This window comes from Lucilia cuprina, chromosome 3, assembly GCF_022045245.1.
Source record: "Lucilia cuprina isolate Lc7/37 chromosome 3, ASM2204524v1, whole genome shotgun sequence".
Classification (NCBI taxonomy): domain Eukaryota; kingdom Metazoa; phylum Arthropoda; class Insecta; order Diptera; family Calliphoridae; genus Lucilia; species Lucilia cuprina.
Window position 1 is genome coordinate 66,669,816 of NC_060951.1, and position 22,076 is coordinate 66,691,891.

Below are 22,076 nucleotides of genomic sequence, written 5' to 3' on the forward strand. Positions count from 1 at the left end.
AATATTAATGAAGGAAAAAAAGTTTTGTAAACAAAATTATTGTGAATGATTCTAACATTTGAAAGCACAATTGTGAATGATACATTATACAATATTATATGAAATCGTAAATGTTGTGTTTTTTTTAATTTTCTGAAAATATTTTGAAATAAGAATTTTTACAGTTGAAAATTTAGTATTTATATACAAATTTATACAAGAATGAATGATGAACATGAAGATTCTTTTGAACTGGCTCTGGCCACTATGGATTTGCCAACTGCTGCAAAAGTACCAAGAACAAGTTTTGAAACAACTAATGGAAGCGCACACACTGTCTCGATAAAAACGAATATTAAAATACAAGAAGATAATGTCAAAAAAACTGAAATAAAAGCAAAAAATACTGCAGCTAATCCTCATTGTATTTTAGTTCATCCAAAGCAAAGAGGTAATCCTATACTAAAACCTATACAAAATGTACCTTTAGAATTTCGAGATGATATCATACCTGATTATGTTGTTGGAAGAACAACTTGTATTTTATATTTGTCGCTTAAATATCACAATTTAAATCCGGATTACATATGCCAGCGTTTGAAAGAATTGGGAAAACAATATGAATTAAGAGTATTGTTAGTACAAGTGGATACACCGGAGCCACACAATGCACTAAAAAGCCTCACTCGGATAAGTTTGCTTGCAGATTTGACGTTAATGTTGGCTTGGAATGCAGAGGAGGCCGGTAAAATTATTGAAACCTATAAATTATTTGAAAAACGAGGTCCAGATTTGATAATGGAAAGGGTGGAATCTAATCCCCATCAAAAGGTTTGATGGCATTTAACAAATGGCAAAGAATAAACAAATATAATAATATATTATTTTGTAGTTGGTTGCTGCTTTAACAAACATAAAACCGGTGAATAAAACAGATGCCGTAACACTTTTACAAAATTTTGGGAACTTGGAGAATCTTATCAATGCAAGTGAAGATCGTTTATCTCAGGTTATTGGTTTGGGACCACGTAAAGCTAAAAAGCTATATACAACATTGCAGGAACCATTCCTAGGAAAATGATTTTTTCTTTTAATTTTCTAAAATATTTATTTTCAAAATATAAATCTGTTAATATTAGCATAAAAACATTTACTCAGTGTATTTCCAGATTTTAATATTACCGTCATCACTACAGGAAACCAGTTGATTAAGGTGTACTGGATTCCATGAAACTTTATTTACATCTTGTAAATGGGCTTTGTCTTGAGAGGCAACTAAGGCAAATGCAGGTTCATTCTTGGTGGATGTCTCCAAATCTTCCTTAAAAATTTTAATAGAATCATCTCCGCAAGCTGTTGCTATAAGACCAGTCAATTTACACCATGATACATCATAAATAGTGCGCGAATGTTCTCCTGCTATGGTGCAGACACATTTCCATACGGTATCATTATCGGGTGTAGCTACTCCTTCGGGATTTCCTGGAGCATATGCCCGCCATATTTTCATAGTGCGATCATCACTTACTGATACCAATCTTTCACCGTCGGCATCAAAATCTATAGCCCATACAGTGCTCGTATGACCAGCCAAAGTAGCTGTACAATCCCAGTCATTATCTAATGTATTTTCTGCATACATCTTTATGGTGTTGTCATAAGAACAAGAGGCTAATACCTCTTTAGTAGGATGCCACGTAACGCGTTTTACATCTTGTGTGTGAGCATTCAATACTGCGGCACATTCAAATTCATCATCTCCTGTTACCTCCCAAATCCAAACTGACTTATCGCGTGAACATGTAGCCAGCAATGAACCAGAATTCGACCAACTAGAACTCTTTACCTCATTTTCATGACCTTCCAAAGTGGCATTGCACTCGAATTCACCTAAAAGATAAAATAGATGGTATAATTCATAAACTTATTTGGATGTAGGAGCTTACCTGATGTTTTGGACCATATAGCAGTGGTGCCGTCAAAACTGGCTGAAGCTAGATATTGGCCACATTTAGACCAAGCTACTTCTCTAATTGTTCTCTTGTGCCCATCGGATAGAATAGTTTTTGTTGACCAATTGTTGCCGGTCATTGACCAAATTCGTATGGTTTTATCTTCACCACAAGAAGCAAATGCATTACCCTTCGGGTGCCACGATACACACCAGATGCGACCTTTGTGTCCTTGCAAATTGTGCTCGCATTGTAATTTCGACATGTTTAAAAAATATATAAATTACACTAATTAATCTTTTTCTTTCTGTACTTTTGTTGTTTTATAAATTTGCGTCCAGCTGTTTAAACATGTGTTTTTAATAATTCACAATAGTGGTTGTGATTGCATATGTGGAATTGCCAGCATAGAATTTCTCATGTGTATTGATAAAAGTTTTAAATATAAAACATATGTTACATATTACAGTGTCTTCCATAGTATTCGAATTTAAAGTGGAAGTACACAACACGCGTTGAGGCGGCAACGCGTTTTACGCTTCTCAAACTTTTCGCGCTTTACATGCTGCAAGTTACATTTTGATCTTTCTTTTACATAGATAATACTCTCTAAGTTGTAATTTAGTCAAAATATTAAGAAATTATAACTTTGATAGCACAATTCTTGAATAAATTAGTCCAATTATTTTCCCAGGACTAGTTCCCGTTTTTCAATTGGACTAAAATTTAACAGCATTTACTTAGTAGACACTAATGATCAAAATAAGATCTGAATAAAATCGATATATGTATTTAGAACTTAATTTCGCTATTTTACGCACTAAATGTTGATACCAAAGCGAAATGTTTCGATAGTCACATACGTAGGGCATATATCTGGCCATATACGTTATGTATTTTAGCACTTTCATATAAAAAAATGATATTTTAGTGATAAAATTACATTGTTTATTTTTCATAATAAAGCATTTATCTTGAAAATTTATTGACGAAAAAATTATTTTTTAAAAGAGGCTTTATATGGGTGATAGAAGCAAGTGAGGACAGATCCCGATTAAACGGGCAGGATAGATTTGTACTTATATGATATTTTTATAATATATGTATATAATGTTTGTCTGTGCTAATTTTAATTGCAATAACAGTGCTAATAAATGAATTGCGGATATTCAAGTCAATTTCTGAAGGGGGCTTTGCATAGGGGTCAAATGAAATGAAATTCCGCAAGATCAGGGCTTGTATAAAACATACAAACGAACTTTCATCGAGATACATTTATATTGTACATAATAATTATGAGCTCAAAAGCCCTTTTCGGAGGGTTCAGTTGGGGCTAGATGAAATAATGGACCGATTTTAACAATTTTCAATAGGCTTCTTCCTTGAGTCAAAACAAACGTGTATTCCAAATTTCATCAAACATCAGCACAAAAGCATAATACCCTTTCCAATATAGTGGTGTAGGGTATAAAACTTAATGAGAAATATGCTTTATTTTTGAAATAATCCCCATTTTTGACATACTGACTGGTGTAGGGTATCATATGGTCGGCTATGCCCGACTATACATTCATACTTGTTTATTTCTTATTTTTAATATTTTTTAGAAAGTTTGGTCCAATGATTAGACTTAATAGAAATGTATGTATGATTCTTTTATTTTTTTGTTGCCAATTTCAAGTTTTTAGGAGTTATTAAAAATTCCAATCACATATCGAACTGGAGTAAACATGAAAATTAACAACCAAATATAAAATAACCAAAACAATAAAAAACACACAGATTTAATACAAATTAAAAAAAATGTATGCTACATACTAACATTCTTCACACAAACATATACATTATTCAATGTAAAATATTCCTACGTGCTACATAAACGCATACATAGGCATGTTTTTATTGTAAATGCATACATACATACTTACATATATATTTTCAAATTTGCAAAACTACATAATGCGCTAATGGGACTAATTGTACAACATACTATTTTCATATTGTCACCTTAAACGCAAACGACCCTATCTAACATTTTTTTAAATTTTACAGAAAAAACAAAAAAACTGTAATAATAAAAAATAAAATAAATTTTGGTCGGAGGAGATTATTCAATAAAATATATTTTTGGTTAGTTAGGGCAGCTTGCGTTTCAGGTAACGATATGAATGTATGTACATTAGATGTGTAGCAAAAATATGTATATAGGTTTTGTTTGAATGGGCCTTATTTTTTTATATACAATTCGATAACTGGAACCGTGCTGAAATCAAGTGTAAAATTTCGTTTATGTCATTCGATACACAAGTATTTCAAGATATTATAGATTATAATGAAGATTGCATATAAAAACTTAATAGTTTTAATACAAATTCTATTTATACATACGTATTATTTAAAACAAAATATCTACAATCATCACTTTAAATTTCTGTATGTACGAGTTTTTAGCAACATTTTTATAATAAATCTACATACCATCAAACCCACATTTGACGCTGGCCCAACAATCGCCGTATATTTAGCTCTACGCTCTCTCAAAGATCAAACTATATTGCGGGCTTCAAATAAAATTTATTAGAAACTAAAAACAATTCAGTCAATAAAAAGCTTTTAAACCTGTTGGACGTATTTTATTTGAACCAACATTTAAAACGGTTGTGTCGGTAAAACAGCTGTTTTGCTGTTAGTGGTGCTTCTAAAGCAAAAAAAAAATTGAGAAAAAACAAAGACAATTTTGCACAATAAGTTTATAATTGTAATTTTGTTTGTAATAAAAAGTAACACACATTTAACTATATACATAAAATTTAAAAGTGAACGCGCTTTTTGCATTTTACAACAATAAAAAATCAAGAAAAAACCAGTAAACCATAACGAGAGAAGAAAAAATAATAGCAACAACCTTCAAACATGTATAAAACCAAAAGTATTTACAACAACTTAATTGTCAACATCATTATCATCGTTTTAATGTGCAATTATGTCTTCTCGACTCCCATGTTGTACAAACGTAATCCTGATGATAAATACGAAAGAGGTTTGTTTGTTCTTTTGTTCGCAGAGTTTTCAAAATTATCGGAAAATATATAGTAATTTGCATTTATAAACATGTATGTAGAATGTACATAAGGAAACTATAGCACTAGCTTCCTGATGTCTAAAGATGCCGACCACTGATGTTAGCATTAGTCGCTTAGTTTCTAATAATAATGTCCGTAGTTCCCATTTAAATGTTACTTCCGAAAATTACGTAATATCAAATATTTCGGCGTTACCTCCATAATTAAGAAATTATGTATATCTATATACGAAAAAATATCTATTAAAAAACGTTAATTTCAGATTTAGTGCCAGTATCATCTACAGTTATACCTTTAACGGTACTTGAAGTAAGTTATGGACTGGGTGGTAAACCCAGCGAGGAATACAAGGAGGCCTACCTTAAGAAACTTCGCAAAAAAGTTCAACATGAAAAGACCGAAGGTGAAATTTATAAAGATCCCGACACTTTAATAACGAGTGAGTATCGAGAGTAATAAAATATTATTTTAAAATTGCGATATTAGATATCCAATAAGAAAATTAGTACTGTAGTCTGCTTCATATCAAATAAGTTTATTAGCATTTGTAGCCAGTTAATGCTTTTTTTGGTAAATGCCATTTTAAGGCGACACATAAGATAACTTTTTGAAACCTACACAAACTTTAATTTTAATATTTTAAGCAATTAAAAAAGAAACGGACATAGTCAACCATTTGATACCCTACATCATGTATGTATGTATGTATGTATGTATGTATGTATGTATGTATGTATGTATGTATGTATGTATGTATGTATGTATGTATGTATGTATGTATGTATGTATGTATGTATGTATGTATGTATGTATGTATGCATGCATGTATGTTTGTATGTATATATTACCATAGTTAAACTTATACATATTAAAGAAACTTTTTTTAAATTGTCTTTTAAATCCAATAATTTGAAATAATTTCGTGTTTTTTATTCAACTCATTTCAAGCGTTATTTATTTAATACATTTATTGTTATTGCAGTTAAAAAGAAACACAATGACGCCAACGATAAGGCCAAAGTCAAGGGCATCATAACCGCTTCAAAATCTGCTGAAAGCTAGACGAAAGATTGAAATTACGCACAAATTTGATTATTATTATTAAAAATTGTAAATAAAACGAAACATTAATTTTTCTAACGCCATAATAAAAATAAAAGCAATAATAAAAATACATATTTTTGTTTTTTTTTTTTGTACTTTTTTAAGTTAAAAAATATTCTTTTTTTTAATAAATTATAAATTTTCTATATAATTCTGTTTAATTATTAAAACTTAGAATTAAAATTTTGCTAAACTAGCACAGTAACTTGAAATATTTAGCTAATTTTTAGATTGAGTATTAAATTTAAATAACAATTAACATTTTTTTTTTAAATTAACATACATTTTACAGGAGAACCAAAATACTAGTTTTTTCTATTAGTTATGATAGAATATATTACAATCAACAGTGAAATGGGTTTTTAATTTAGGTTAGTTAGCGTCGTTTGCGTTTCAAGTGACGATATGAAAAAATTAACAAAATGCTGACAAAATATCCATAATCAATAGTTGATTTCATAAAAAATCGTACCATATTTGATTGAAAATTATTTTTTTTAATATTTAGTTTATAAATTAACTTTAAATTCTTTAAAGCATAATAAACCTGAAAACAATTAAATTATAACATTATAAATTATAATAAATATACAATGAATTTAGACTGTCTAGCATTTTTCACATGCCTCCAAACATTATCAAGCATGACCATATACATACATATTTTTAATATCAATATCTATTTTTCATAATACCAACGTAGGTGTTATTATTTGTAATTTTTAATAAATAACTAAATGAAATCATCGATAAAAATAGGCTTATTGGAAAATTATAAAAGAAGTTTTAATTAATTTTTAAAGCAATTTTGAAACAATTTTAGAAGGCAGTTATATTTTTTCTACAATTGCTACAAAAAAAGAGTACAGGCGCGGATCTATGGATTAACTTATGTTATATTTTTAATTGAATTATTTTGTATCGAATGACTTAATGATTTTTTCCAACTTAATTCATATTTGGACCAAATTTACCGACTAATGTCCTACATCAGTTAGTAGAATAAAAAAATGATTTATTTTTTCATAATTAAAAACTAATTTTCAGAAATAGACTCATTTCATTTGGTGAATGGGTCTACTTTTACATGATATGTATTCATTCTAATTTTTATCCCGACATTAGCCTTATTATGAGAATTTTTGATATTTTTGAAGGAATCTTTTATAACGCCTAGGATTAAGTGAAGCCCCGTTTTGTATACAGCGTCTATTATTAGATATCTCAAAAAGGAAATAAATAACAAACAAAGTCAAAGCAAAAAAGTAAGTATGTATGTACTTATCTAATATAATATTTGTGTGTCATTGTTAGACTCCTTCTTAGTAATGTAGACGGTAGGTAATTGTTACTAAAAAGTAAGTAGTTGAGTATGTACAAGTCATTACTATGTTTTTGCTGGGTATGTATTTGAAGATTAAATTTATAAAATACTCTGATTTCAACAACACCAACACATACGTATTTATTTTTACATACAGATATACACACATACATACGCGAAACTGTAAAATGTACGTGTATTGGTAACAAATTATAATTTTGATAAAATAATCACGTTGGAGTAGTTTGTTTTTAAGGTGTGTGCGTGACCTTAAAAATCTGTTCAACTTTTCCACACAACATATACATAAATCGCTTTTACTAAACGACTTTTAGTTGTTGTAGTTTTTATTTTAGTATCCGTTACTGTTTGTAGATTTGTTTTTGTTATTGTTTAAAGTGTCATTATAACAAATGATAAAGTTGTTTTTGGACTAGTTATTTGTTATTTTTATGTCTGCACTACATATGTATAATGTTCGTAAATAGTTGTTGGTTTTGTAGGTTATTATTTGTATTCATTATACAAATAATAATAAATATTACACACATACAAAAATTAAACACAGTTTTTACAAAATTAAGATGTTTCGCAATAAAAACTCACATACATATGTACATACTCTTTTAAAAGGATAATTTGTATTAAATAAAACTTAAAGTTTAACAATGACTTAAATTCTGTTAAATATTTTTCGTCTTTGAAATGAGTATTTTATTTACCTTAACAATTTTCATGTTGATCATGTATAAATATTTAATTAATTATTACTATAAATATAAATTAATTATAATTTATAATAATTAATATTATTATAAATAATAATTGGTAATCTCTTAATTACTCAATGTTGTACTACTTAATTTTACTTGTACCCATTTAATACGAATTCATAATAAAGAAAAACTGTGTGACAAAGTAAAATTTTTTTACAAATTGCTAAACGAAAATTCAAAAAATATTACAGAAAATTCAAAAAGTACCTTTTGAAGAAGGAAAAAGTACCATAAACAGTTTTTTAGGTTCTTACTTAATTCGGTCTTGGAACTTGCATTTTAAAGGACAAACAAACGAAAAAAATCCTATTGTACGTTCTCACTTACTCCGTTCATGTCGCTCATGTTTAATTTTATGTTTCTAGATTCAATATTATAGAAAATTCAAAGAGTGCTTTTGGAATAACAAAAATACCAAAAAATCACCTTTTATACGTTCTCACGTACTCCTGGCCCTAAATGCTTAATTTTTATATTCACTATTATATAAAACTCCAGAAGTACCTTTTGAAGAACAAAAAAGTACCAAAAAACATGAAGAACAAAAAAATACCAAAAAACATGTTATCAGTTACTCCGGGCCCTACATACTTTATTATGTGTCTAGGTTCAGTATTATAGAAAATTCAAAAAGTACATTTCTAAGAACAAAATAGGAACAAAAAGTCCCATTTTATAAGTTCTCCATTAATCGGACTCTACATACATGTTTAATTTAATTTTTGAAAGTTTAATTTTATAGTAAACACAAAAAAGTACTAGTCGAAGAACGAAAAAGTACCAAAAAGTCTCCTTATTATTAAATTAATGTTTTGATATTCAATTCAAAAAGAAAAAGTACAAAAAAATTTTAACTTGGTACCGGAGTGTTTCTAAATCTAAAATTTTTATCTCATTATGTTTGATTAAATCAAATTTCCCGTTTTACCCCCAATTTTACCCCATTAACGAATAAAAATGCAATTCCTAAAACAATGTTGTACAAAATATATGTACATAACGTGCAAATATCCAAATAGTACCAAATGCATATTTTTACTTTTTTGTTACGTTATGAAGAAGATAACAATATTTGTTGATTGTTTACTGATTAAAAAAATTGATGTGGTACAAAAAAATAAAATACAATTTTACCTCTTTATTTCCCAATGGAAACCAACCTCCTGTCCTCAGCTCTATAGCTCAGCTTCAACCGTTTAGGCTGTGCGATGATGAATCAGTCAGCAAGTAACGTTTAACGTTAAATGTATAGATATACTCGTATCTCTACAAAAAGCGGCAAAAATAATACTGTAAATATGTAATGACCGATAGAACTTAAAATTATTACTAAGTTTATTGCAAATTTTATCAAAATCGAGTTTTTAAGTTCAAATGTAAAAAAAAGGAATAAATTCAACAATCCCACAGATATAGAAAAAATACATTTTGTTTTGTTATCTACTGCTTGTAGAATAATCAAAAATATCACTACAAGTACAAGTTTTTACAAAAACAGAAGAATGACAATATAAATAAATAACTGCAATAAACTTTACTAAATGACATTTCCGTTTAAACAAAAAAAAAAAAAACGAACCAAAAATGCAAAACAAAACCAAGAAAATATTTTCAGCAGACAAAACAGTTTTGAAGTAAAATTGACACAGTTAAAGATTGAAATATTTTAACAACAAAAATAAACTCGATGTTGATGGGGACAACAATAGAGACAAGGTACATATTTTCTCACATTAATTTTGTTTAAATGTGTTTTTATGCTTGTGATGTTGTCTGCTATTTCCTCTCTCAGTTAACAAAGTTATTCGAATATCCTGGTTGATGGAACAAAAACATACGTTTATTTTGTCGTTACAAAAAAATAAAAAATAATAAGATATGATTGACACGAAACGGATGTGTCAATAAAAGTAAACATTTACAAAAAAAAAAAACTTGTTTCCTTTATTCTTTACGGAATTTTGAAAACCAAACACATATAAATAAGTAAATATAAACTATAAAAATAACAAGTAAATTCCTTTCGAATGATAAAATACGAACGGATGTAATACATACATTCCTACAGTTGTATGGGAAATTTCATTAAAAATCTAAAAAGAGAAACCACAAAGGAACATATTTTTTTTAACGGATACAAATGAAATTTAAAGTAATCTATTTATCTATATATCTATTCGTTTTTGTACATACATATATTTATGTATATATGTATATTAAAATAATAGTGTTACTGATTCTTTGCCTCGCTGCTTAAACAGCTAAGTCCAGTGATTGAATTTGGAAGAAGATAAAGATGATATTTATTTCTAAAGAACCACAAAGAAATTAATATTTCTATTTTAATTATTTGGCAAATTAGAAATATGAATTACATGCTCAATATGTTTCTAACATTTATTCTTTCTGCTTATTTCGAATAAATTATGATTCATTTAGCTTATTGTATATTAAAACAAGTTGGCATTTTCAAGCTGCTTTTTGTAACTACGGTGGGACACAGCTTAGTTTATCGATTTCACTCAATTGGCACATTAATATGTTAGAACAACTTTCAAATTAGAAAACAATTCTCGTGCATCTTGTTGGCATCCTTATGTATACACATAAAGTTAACATATGTGATTCAGTTAAAGTTTCCCTTATTGCTTGATAATTATCAATGTCCGCTTAGAAACTGAAGAGTAAATAGTAAATACTTAATGGCACCTGTATATAATTGCTGAAGACATACATACTTGCATTGCCATATACATACACTGACATACATTATATTACATTATAGCTTTTAAAGTGTTTGATTGAGTTTGCTTATAACTACATGCCTTCACATAGAGACAAATGTGCAATTACTTACTTACAACATGTCACCCATTTAACACTTTATAACAATCGTGCAACTTATAATGTGAACCACTAACAACAAATTGTTCATACAAACCCAAACATACATTCATAATCGTATACATACATGCTCATTAGATGTGCTCATAAAGTATTTATTGTCTTTGGATAAGTATTGTGGAGTTATAATTTTATAATCAATCTTCCTTACAAAAAAATATATTTTCAACAAGGTTAAAACCATTAATACACAATGAATTAAAAATTTTTAGCCAGTTTTCAATCGATTTTTGCCCTGGTTCTCGTTATACGATTAGACTTAAATTTTACACCAGTTACATTTACACACTAGTGAATAAAAAATAAACATTAAAAAATTATCGATATTTTGTAAGTCCTATCTAATTTTAATGTTACATTTACTCAAGCATAGGGATGGTTACATGGTTGCATATTTGCAAGTATAAACTTATAACTTTTAAAAAGACAAACTTTTAGATGGCGAACACATTAAAAAATGTATTTTATTTACACATACATGCATATACATATGTAAATCAGTATGTGTTTATGTGTGTTTAGCAAATTAACCCAAAACGTATAGTAAGTAAATTATTGAAACAAAGATAAATATTACTCATACGTCTGATGTACATATACAATACAAACGAAATTAATTATCCTAACGTAAAAAAATTACATTTGTAAACACAAACGTTATTTATTATTTTATTTTTGTATAAATACCAAAATATGTAAAAATATTTTAAAAATTCATAATAATATTTATAATTTTTTTAGTATCACATTATGCAACATCACAATGTTTTAGTTTAAATTCTATTTAAAAATCGAACCAAAATATACTTATACACAAGTACATGTACAATGTACATATATTTTCTAATACAATTTAGAAATATAATTTTTTCACTGACTTCAAAAATTACGTTTGTTCTTTATTTTATAATAAACTTACTGTGTCCTTTGCTACACTTAAAACCATATTTCCATATACATTTTTTCTAGTTGTTATATATTCCCAGATATACGATTTTTAGTATTTAATTTATATGGAAAGCGCCACGCCCCCTATTGTTAATCCGACAACTTATTACACTAAAGTTCACATTGATGTCAAACTTGAAAAATTTGAGGATTCTATCTCTTATAGTTTCTTAGACGATATTGTGTACTCAATTCACATGGAGGTATCTCGACCGCTTTTTGCATTTTTGTCTAAAATATTCATATTATTACTAAAGTGGATCTCATAAAATTTGAGGACTTTGACTTATACATATATTATTTTAAAAATACTAATTCAATAAAGTGCCACGGTTACTATAGGAAGTGCCACATCTATTTTGCATACAATTGTTCACATTTATGTCAAAATTTTTCATACAAAATTTGAGGACTCTAGCTGTAGCAGTTCCTGTAATAGACAACACTTAAAATTTACTTTGTTTGTGAGCGTGGCACTTTGCCTTCTTCCTGTAGTTCCTTCCAGGCATACACAAAGACACTGTGAAAATTTCAAGAAAATCAGTCCCGCATAAACAAACAAACACACATTCATTTTTATATACATACATTTATAGATGGTGTACTTATTATTGAAACATAAAAGGAACTCCAGCGACAAACTTTTAACAAATATTTACGAATAAAAATGTTTTCTTAAATATGTTATTGTGGATTTCTTTTATATTCTAAATACGGATTAAAAATACAAAGATAATAAGTTTAACACTTGAATAACAACACAACATACCACATCAAAAGTTTTCTTAGACAACATAGAGCCTGGCGTTAGACTAAATTTAATTCAAGAGTGTTTTATCTACAAATTTGTTAAATGGCCTTAACAAGTGCAATATGTATCATGTTTTATTCGTCAAAACCTATTTTATGTACGATTTAAATATTAAAATCTATATTTGTTTAGTTAGAATACTCTTAAACCTAATAAGCGATATGTATCTACGCATATGTGTGCACATGTCAACCATTGTTAAAGTTGAGACTTCAGGAAACCATAAGCATTTTGTAAAGGGTCTGACTGGGTTATATTTAGATGATAGAAAAAAATCAATTAATATTCTTTTTCGTTTTCGGAGAAAGGCATAAAAGAGAATATAAAATGTGGATGTCAAGACATCGAGAAACAAACACGTAACCTTAATGCAAATCTACGCATATTTTTACACTCATGTAAGTAAATACATGTACTTATATCTGTACTTATACTTAAGGAAAAACATAACAAAAGCAAGGAATATTTATACTGAAGTATTTGAAGGACTTATGAGATAATGTTTGTATACAAAGACAAAAATAACTATCTAGTTAAAACAACGTCGATCTACATACAAAACTATATTGCTCATAAACGTAAAGAATGTCATAACACAAAATTCGATTTTTTCTGTGAATTTTTTAAAGACTGTAACAACAGTGATGTTATATTAGGGATATAACATTTGCAAAAAAAATTTCATATCACTATTGTAAGAAAAAAGATATTAAATATATTGTAAACAAAATTCGAAATTCTTTATTGTTTAATAACACTTATGATGACCTTTTTTTATACTGCCCTAATCTTTCACAAGAAATATACATATACTTATGTACATTAGTACATATGTACACACATACATATGTGTACTGGCTTATATGTTGGCAGCTGTATCTATGGAAAAATAGCTTATTTGACAAAAAAGTTTTGCTTAAGGAATCTAGACAGAAGAACGAGCAGTTATATGTAGTATTGTATGATTTCCAAACCATTACACGTCTTAAAAGAAATACATAGATATATGTACATACATAAACAGGAATATTAGGCACATTTTTACATCATTCTATAATAATTTAGATTTTCAAGAATCGTAATCTATAATTTGTATGATACGTCAAGTTTTATAAATGTTATATGAAAAAAATTTGGTGAAAACTATTTTTAATTACATACATATGTAATTAAAAAAATTCTCCAAAATTTATTATATTTTAATGAAAAATAAAAATTTTACGAAATACTGTGTTAAAAATATAAAACATTGTTGAAAAATTTTTTAATCAGTCATAATTTCATATAAAAATATTTTATTTAACTAATTTTACCTGCATACATGTATAATATAGGGTATACTTAAAATGTTATCTTAATATACTAGACCTGCCCTTTAAATACAACATTTTGTGCTTCAGTATTTAAGGTACTTTCAGACTTTTTTTCTTTTTTGGCATACGGTCGGTATTCATAAATTGTTAAAAACAATTCAAAAACTTTTTATTTGCATACGTATTCGGTATGTTTTTTTTATAATTACAATAAAAAAACAAACAAAAAGTATTAAATATATTAAAAACATAAACGAAAAGTGCATAAACGATTAAAAAAAATATTATAAATATTATAGTGTAAACATGAAATGTATTTTTTCGGATTAATTTATAACAATCCGAATTATTTTCATAATATTTTTAATTTGAAGTATGTTAATACTCAGTATTGTCGTCTGAAAATACCTTTAAAATTAATTTAAAATAAATAAATGAATAAGTATTTATTTTTAAAAACTTTTTTTCATACATTCCAGGAAAATTTAGGAAAAATAAAAACAATCGTTTTTCAAAACATTATTAAGGTTCTTAAATACTTCTAAAGAGTGTTAAGGAACTAGTTCTTTCAAATATAATTTTATAATTTGTTAACAGATATACAATTTTTTAGGGATGTCTTTTATTTTTATAGGCAGACATATGAATATATGTATGTGTATGCATGAATAAGCAGACAGATAGAAATATTTATATCTATTAGAATCGTGCATAAATGTCACGTCTTGGAGGATATGTAACGGTTCACCCCATTTAATATTTTTATATTTGACATAAACACAACAAAAAATAAAAAAATCGTATAAATGTAACGAAAAAAAACTAATACATGTTTAACATTATACATGTGGAAATATTTAATTTGCGTATGTAAAAGTCACGATTTTTATATGTGTATGATATGTGTATTGTATTTAAAAGTTTAAGGTTTCACAATAATTTTGAAAGGACAAAACAAAATGACTTTTATATAATTAATGGAATTAAAAATTAATCGAATTCACGGCGTAACCTCGCATTAAACACAATAACGTGTTAAAAATAATTCTTAAATATAATTATAGTGATTAGATTTTGGAAATCGGAAAATAGGAATTCAATATAATAGAATAATACATATTTTATTTGCAAATGCAAAATATAAATTCGTTCAGGTTTTAAATTCATTCATAGGCTAGCCAAAATGCTTAAATTCTAGTAAGAAAACACGTTAGAAGTTGTATTTCTTGCATATGTTGCCTTGACATGTAGTATCAATATAATGATATAAAAAATCTTCAAATGCTGGAAAATTAAAATAGATAGCCGCAGCGCCACACATGTCGAAGCCACTAAGTAACTCGAATCTTTTATTTAATAAATTATGGTAACGTATATTAACAGCTTTGGTTATGATACCAAAATGAGGTCTTACTGCTAGTGTACATTATACATATAAGGCTTCTAGTAATATTTCCGTACTTATTTTATGAAAATTCCTACTCCTTCATCTGCAGATAGACAGATGGACATAGCTATACCCTTTATAGGGTCAGAAAATTATATAATATAAATTACAAACGGAATGAAAAACTTGTATATACCCTTCTCACGAAGCTGAAGGATATAATAAAGGTGTTAAAAATCAAAAAATTAATTGATCTAAATAAAATTTGTTTGATTAAACAAAGCTGTTTGTCTACACTCTGCTTTATTTTCCTTTTGGCAAAATTTGTCAACTTTATGAATTGTTTCGTCGTAGTAAGATTATGTCAAAGGAATTCCATATTTAAAGAAGTGAATCCTGCCTCCTTCTGTGCATGTAGCGAGTGCCTATAACCAAGTGTTAATTCAATTAATTAGTATTCTTGAATGTATTCATGGCAAATGACAGACATTTATCAGTATAAATATGTATCAAAAGACTGTGCTGATGTAGTATGTATTTGAAAAATCAAATCAAATACGTTATAAAATGTAATTTTAAGTCAAAGAAGATGTTATTTAGCCAATAATAACATTATTTACCGTTGACGTCTTTACTGAAACTCGTACAACCCAATCTACAAACAAACAGTAGTAAATTTTGATTTACATATTTTCCCTTTTATCCTCGAAGACAAACATTAAACCGAGTACACAATCATAAATTTATAAAGACACATTTTGCTACACCTTCATAGTCAATAGCGTGAATCTATAAGGACTTCTTTGTGTGTGAGCTTTAAAATAACAAACATTAGCATAAAAAAACGATAAAATGATGAATACAAAACAGTTGTTCACACCCTTATCAAACACGTGTAAGGTCTATAGGTTTTAGCAAGTTCCATTTCAAATCTTAAAATTTTCCCAGTGACACTTTATTCACACTCATGAAGACTTCACTCAAAATCTGGTTATTATCTAGATTTAAAAAAGTGCTGCTAATTAAGCAATTGAGATACAAGTTTTATAATACAGTTATAGCGGAATTATTGGTGGTTAACCTGTAAAGAATTCTCTATTAGTATGAAACAAATATTGCTGCCGTATTTATTGTCTGAAATAGTAAAAAAACACAAATGGAGACTTTAAAGATATTTCAGGGGCGTAGATGTGCTTTAAGGATTTGTTAAGAACACGGTCATTATATAATGAGACTATTTAAGATGTATAAGGAAATGCAACATATTTCTAAAATCAAAAGTGTTTAAATATATATTTTTTTAATTTTCATTTTTGTTTATCCCAACAAAATTAATTAATGAGATTAAGGTTAAATTTGGCAATTGGACCCTGCCATAAAATGATGTTATGCATAAATTTCGTTAAGTAAATATACATTTTATAACGATAAAAACACAAACATGCATAAAAGATGTTGAAATAAAAAAATGTATATAACGATGATAAAAACTTAAAATCACCTAACTAAGATATTTTTCAAATTTGAAATTATAATGCCAAACGATTTATGTAACGGTAAATAAAAATGTCCTCGTTATGTTGAGTTTGAAAAGATTGTTAGTTAGCTGATGAAAATCTTTCTGCAGCAATGTGAATACAAAACAAGCAGCTATATATACCAACTGAAACAAAGGAAAAAGCTACACAAATACATGATTTCTGAAAGAACAAATGTGTTGGTAGACTGACTACACACAAACAATGGTAAAGCCATACTTTTATGTACATACGTATACAGATAAATATATTTATGAATTTAGGATGTTCAGATTTAATACGAATTCTTGTTCTCTTAAAAATATTTATTCTATCTTATATGTATCAATAAAATAAAAAAAAATAATAATTTTTAAGAATATGTAATTATTTATTTTAATATTGGCAAATTAGAAAAGCACAGCTATTTAAGATATGTATGTATATGTTTAAAGATTTTAATAAAGAACTGTAAAATATTAAAAATATTTAAAATTACTATTCTATAAAAAAGATTTGTAAAATAGTTTTATAATTATTTCTTTTGAAATTACTTACCAAAAATGTAATTATCTCAATAATCCCTATTTTATATCAGAAATTCAATCTCGTATGATTTGATTAAAATTATAAATCCTATTAACTAGAGTATTCAAACGATTAATCGTCGTTCGGTTAATCGATTAATTTTTGACGATTAATCGTTCGAATAAATGAAAATAGTCAAATTTCAAATAACGAATAATCCGAATAATTTCTATCAATTAACCGATTAAGAAAAACTCACTATTTAGCAGTAAAATTACTATGTATTTTCTACAAATTTAATATTTTTATAATAAATTTTCTTCTTTTCTTAATTTCTTAATCAATTTTCTATAATAAAGAAAATATATTTGATGATTTTTGAAAAGAAATCATGGAAATAATTATATCGCTTTTATTTTTACAACCAATTTTTTTGAGAACATTGTTGTATTCTTAAGTATTTCTAATAAGTTTTCAGCAACAGTTATAGTTGAACTAGTGTTCAATGGAACGTATGAATTCTAGAACTCGTTGAAAATCTTAAAAACAGTAATGTCATTATATACTTTGAAAAGCATTTCACATTAACAGGAATAATTTCTAGTATTTGATAAAAAACTAAACAAAGAATTTAAGTGAAAATAATATTTTTGTTTATAAACATGAAAAAATCTATACGTACAGGAAACTGTGGACCATTAGTATTAGCTCTGTGTACTCAGTTTTTCATAATCAGCTCTTATGCTCCTGTAAAAGGACTTTAAACTTTAAAAGACATCCAATTTCAAAAAATGGAATTCCAAATTTATATTAAAAAGTTGGTATTAATATTAATTTCAAATGAAGCTAAGTTCCTCTGCTTCGAAATAATATAATTTATTTCAAATCATCAAGATCATCAAGAAAGAATTGGAAATCTTAAAGAAAATTTGTCACAAAAAAGTAGTTAAAAGTTTTTGAGTCGTAAATGAAACCTTTTTATATTTAATTTTTTTTTTTTTTTTGTTTTTTTCTCTAAGTGAGACAGGTAAATAATATACATAGATAGAATGTACAACATTGGCATTATAAAATATATATAAATGTTTTAAATATTCGTTTGTAGTCCTTTAAACTTTGAAATCCTTTTATAAGGACATAAAAATCGGAATACGCAATTCTATAAGAGGAATTTATTTTCACATGCTTATCAACTTTTTCATGTGTGAATGCTTTTTTCAAAATTGTTACATTGTGTATATGAAGAAAATTATTGTTAAAAGCAATAATAACATCTAGTTTCCTTTTATTCGAATAACCGAATAATTTTTAATTATCCGATTATTAACCGGCTAACGTAAAACCTCAAATAATTATTTGTCGAATAAACCGAATAAGACAAAAACCCGAATAATTGAATACCCTACTATTAACTGAATACCCTAATGTATAAACAATCTGTGTGTCGAGTATAAATTTCAATGTTGGAAACACAACAAAAGATTGAAGATTGAATGTAAACATTTAGATACTAATGGGTTGGTGTGCAAATAAATGTGAGATATGATATACAAAACATAAATATTGTTTTATATGAAGGAAAATAACATGTGAAAAGGATTTTTCAAATAAATTACACGGTGTGACAGTAAAAAAACACTCAACAATGTCTCTCTTAGTACATTTTAATTGTCTTTTACTAATTTAGTATATGAATACTTTTACTAGGACTTGTGTTTTTTATAATATTAAGTATTATTGCATCTACAACTGGAGATAAAATTTCAGCATTTCGCAAATTGTCAAAATTGATTTTATTTTTAGTCAATTAAATTAATTGAACTCTTGCCTTACTCGAAATTTTACGAGTCCTTTGAAGCTACGAATAAAATGACAAATTAAAACTTCTTAAACGTCTTGCCTCGCTGCCATGGAAGTTTCTAAACACATAAATGTAGATGGTGTTTTTCTGTGTGTTATGTTGGAAAATAACTTAATGTGACTTAACATAAAGTGTCACTTAAAATTATGTGGAATAAACATTAATTTCTGTTAAAAACTGTTTGCTTTAAAGTACTTAAAGTAATTTAAAATTTAAAATAATGACTTAAATCGCAATGATTCCTATAAAGTTGAAGATCGTTGAATTTTTAAAATTTTGTAAAGATTTTCAATTATTTTTTTTTTAATCTTTGCGTATTCGTTAGTTTTAGTATTGACGTTTAAAACACATACATATTTTTTTGTCATTTAAAATAGTAAACATTTTTAAAAGTAGATAACTCTACAAAAGCTTTATAATGGAGTCAGTAGTGTCGACCATATGATATACTACACCAGTTGTGATTATAAAAATATGTGATTTGCTTTTTTTGTGTAAAATATTTATGTCAAATTCTATATATATTACGGCATACTTATTTATTGATGAGGAACTGATTTTGTGCAAGTGATTTTATATGTAAACTATGGTCGTAAAATAAAATATGAATTAGTGTCTAAATAAGGGTATTTATGTGAGTTTTATAGTAATATTAATGTTTATAAATCAATTATGGCCATTGAAGCCAGCATCTGAAGGGAATTTTTTGTGGGGCTAGGATCAAATGTAGCATTTAAACTGATATAAAACAGAGCTATGCAGATTTTTTTAAATATGCTTGTAGTATTATTGTATTATTACTTAAATTAAATAAAACAAATATATTTTAGACATATTTTTGATGCGAATTATTTATATGTAAATAGGCGTGTTATTTTAACAAATATTTGAATTTCTTAAAATTAAAAAGTAACGATATGTTCTACAACATAAAAATTATTAAAAGAAAATATTTATCCCCCTTTTTAGAAAATTTCCATACGAAATTTGATATATAAATCGTTTATAAAAAAATTGGTTTATGAATAAGGCCTTTCATATTTAACTTTACATAATACATATGTATGTACATACTAAAATCTCTATAAATCTTTCTCATTTTTTTATTTTATTTTATTTTTTTTTTGCAAATTCACTTACGTCACATCGGCAACAATTGTATGTTGAAGAAAGCAACACTGCAGCCGCAGAAACAGTCAAGTATATGTATGTATATACAAACATCAAAACATATAATTATAAAGGAATGTCGACAAACTGACTAACGACTGGTTAGAATGAACTGCACCAGCAGAAAATAAAAAAGTTTTAAAAAGACAACGGATATTAAGTACACAAATCTTGCACAGCTGATTTCGTATATTTTATAAAGACAAAAATAAATGCAAACAAGCACAGCAGAAACAATGATAAAAGTAAACCAAAGCATACTGACAGTCACACATGTGTCTGAAATACTTATGTATGTATGGAACACAGACGAAGAAAGACAATAATGTTGAAGGAAAATAATACCACGCTTTCTGTCTAATAAGTACAGAGAACCGAGCACAAAGGCACCATTTCTATTAGGTCACAAGGTATAGGTTAACTATGTTTTGATTACGTTTCTACCTTTTCCAAGAAGTAAACATTGAAAATAAACATATTAAAATCGTAAACAAATGTATAACTAAGCAGGAGAAATGAGCTATTTCATAAAGAGCAGATAACCAAAGTCAAAAGAAGAGAAAATTGAGAAAATAAAAACAATTTGTTGTATAAAAAAAATCTTTGAAGGTTATAAACAGGCGCAGGATCAGGACATATCAACACGTGGTTCCAGTTTTGATATTATTTAGTTAAACATCATCATCATCGTAGCCACTAAGATAAAATACATAAAAAACATTTCAGAGAGAGCATGTATACAAGAACAAACAACGTGTGTAAGAGGATTCTATGTATATAAATGACAATGTTTATTAATTTACGAAAAGTAGATACTACGAGTACCAAGTATGTATCAGAATGATAAAAAGGCATGGCATGTCATGCGTATTAACATTTATCGTTGTTGTTGTTCCTGCTTGAGCTTTGTTTGTTTATACATGTGAACCATGAAAAGTGAATAAACTGTCAAAATTGACACTAACAGACAACAATTAACAAATTCACATCTTTTTACATTGTACATTCCTTAATGCTTCTTATTCACTTTTACTTGTACTTAATGCTCAAAAAAGAGAAGAATTCCCTAATATGTATGTACATATTATACATATACGTGATGTAAATATGTATATTGTACATATGTACTTACATTACGGATTCGATAATAATAAAAGAGAACTTGTTTTAATTCTACAAAATTACAAGGGCGTGTGTTTTGTGAGTGAAATTTTAAAATAATTAACAGTAAAAAATATTGACATTGAACTAAAGGAAATCTCTTTTATTTATTTGTATTATACAATTGCCAATAAATATTAAGAGACATACTAAATCTATGAGTACTAAAATGCCTACTGATCATATGAAACTAAACTGTCGACAAATGTGGAGAACATTTTCTTTCTTTGATGGATTTTTTAATTTATTTATTTTTTT

The 22,076-nt window shown here is 27.1% G+C and overlaps 3 protein-coding genes across 3 annotated transcripts; 2 read left to right on the forward strand and 1 right to left on the reverse strand.

Moving 5' to 3' along the window:
* The first annotated feature begins 75 nt into the window (after positions 1 to 75).
* On the forward strand, positions 76 to 1,123 carry LOC111678973 (DNA excision repair protein ERCC-1). Its single transcript, XM_023440444.2, has 2 exons — positions 76 to 810; positions 872 to 1,123. The coding sequence occupies exons 1-2, from the start codon at positions 202 to 204 to the stop codon at positions 1,058 to 1,060; spliced, it is 798 nt and encodes a 265-aa protein (XP_023296212.2). The 5' UTR covers positions 76 to 201; the 3' UTR covers positions 1,061 to 1,123.
* LOC111678972 (probable cytosolic iron-sulfur protein assembly protein Ciao1) lies at positions 1,068 to 2,415 on the reverse strand. The gene is made up of 2 exons (XM_023440443.2): positions 1,926 to 2,415; positions 1,068 to 1,869 (listed from the first exon to the last, which is right to left on the reverse strand). The coding sequence occupies exons 1-2, from the start codon at positions 2,194 to 2,196 to the stop codon at positions 1,130 to 1,132; spliced, it is 1,011 nt and encodes a 336-aa protein (XP_023296211.2). The 5' UTR covers positions 2,197 to 2,415; the 3' UTR covers positions 1,068 to 1,129.
* A 2,118-nt stretch (positions 2,416 to 4,533) lies between these two features.
* LOC111678974 lies at positions 4,534 to 6,190 on the forward strand. The gene is made up of 3 exons (XM_023440445.2): positions 4,534 to 4,971; positions 5,277 to 5,453; positions 5,997 to 6,190. Exons 1-3 carry the CDS (start codon positions 4,845 to 4,847, stop codon positions 6,074 to 6,076), a joined length of 384 nt encoding a protein of 127 aa, XP_023296213.2. The 5' UTR covers positions 4,534 to 4,844; the 3' UTR covers positions 6,077 to 6,190.
* The last annotated feature ends 15,886 nt before the right edge of the window (positions 6,191 to 22,076 follow it).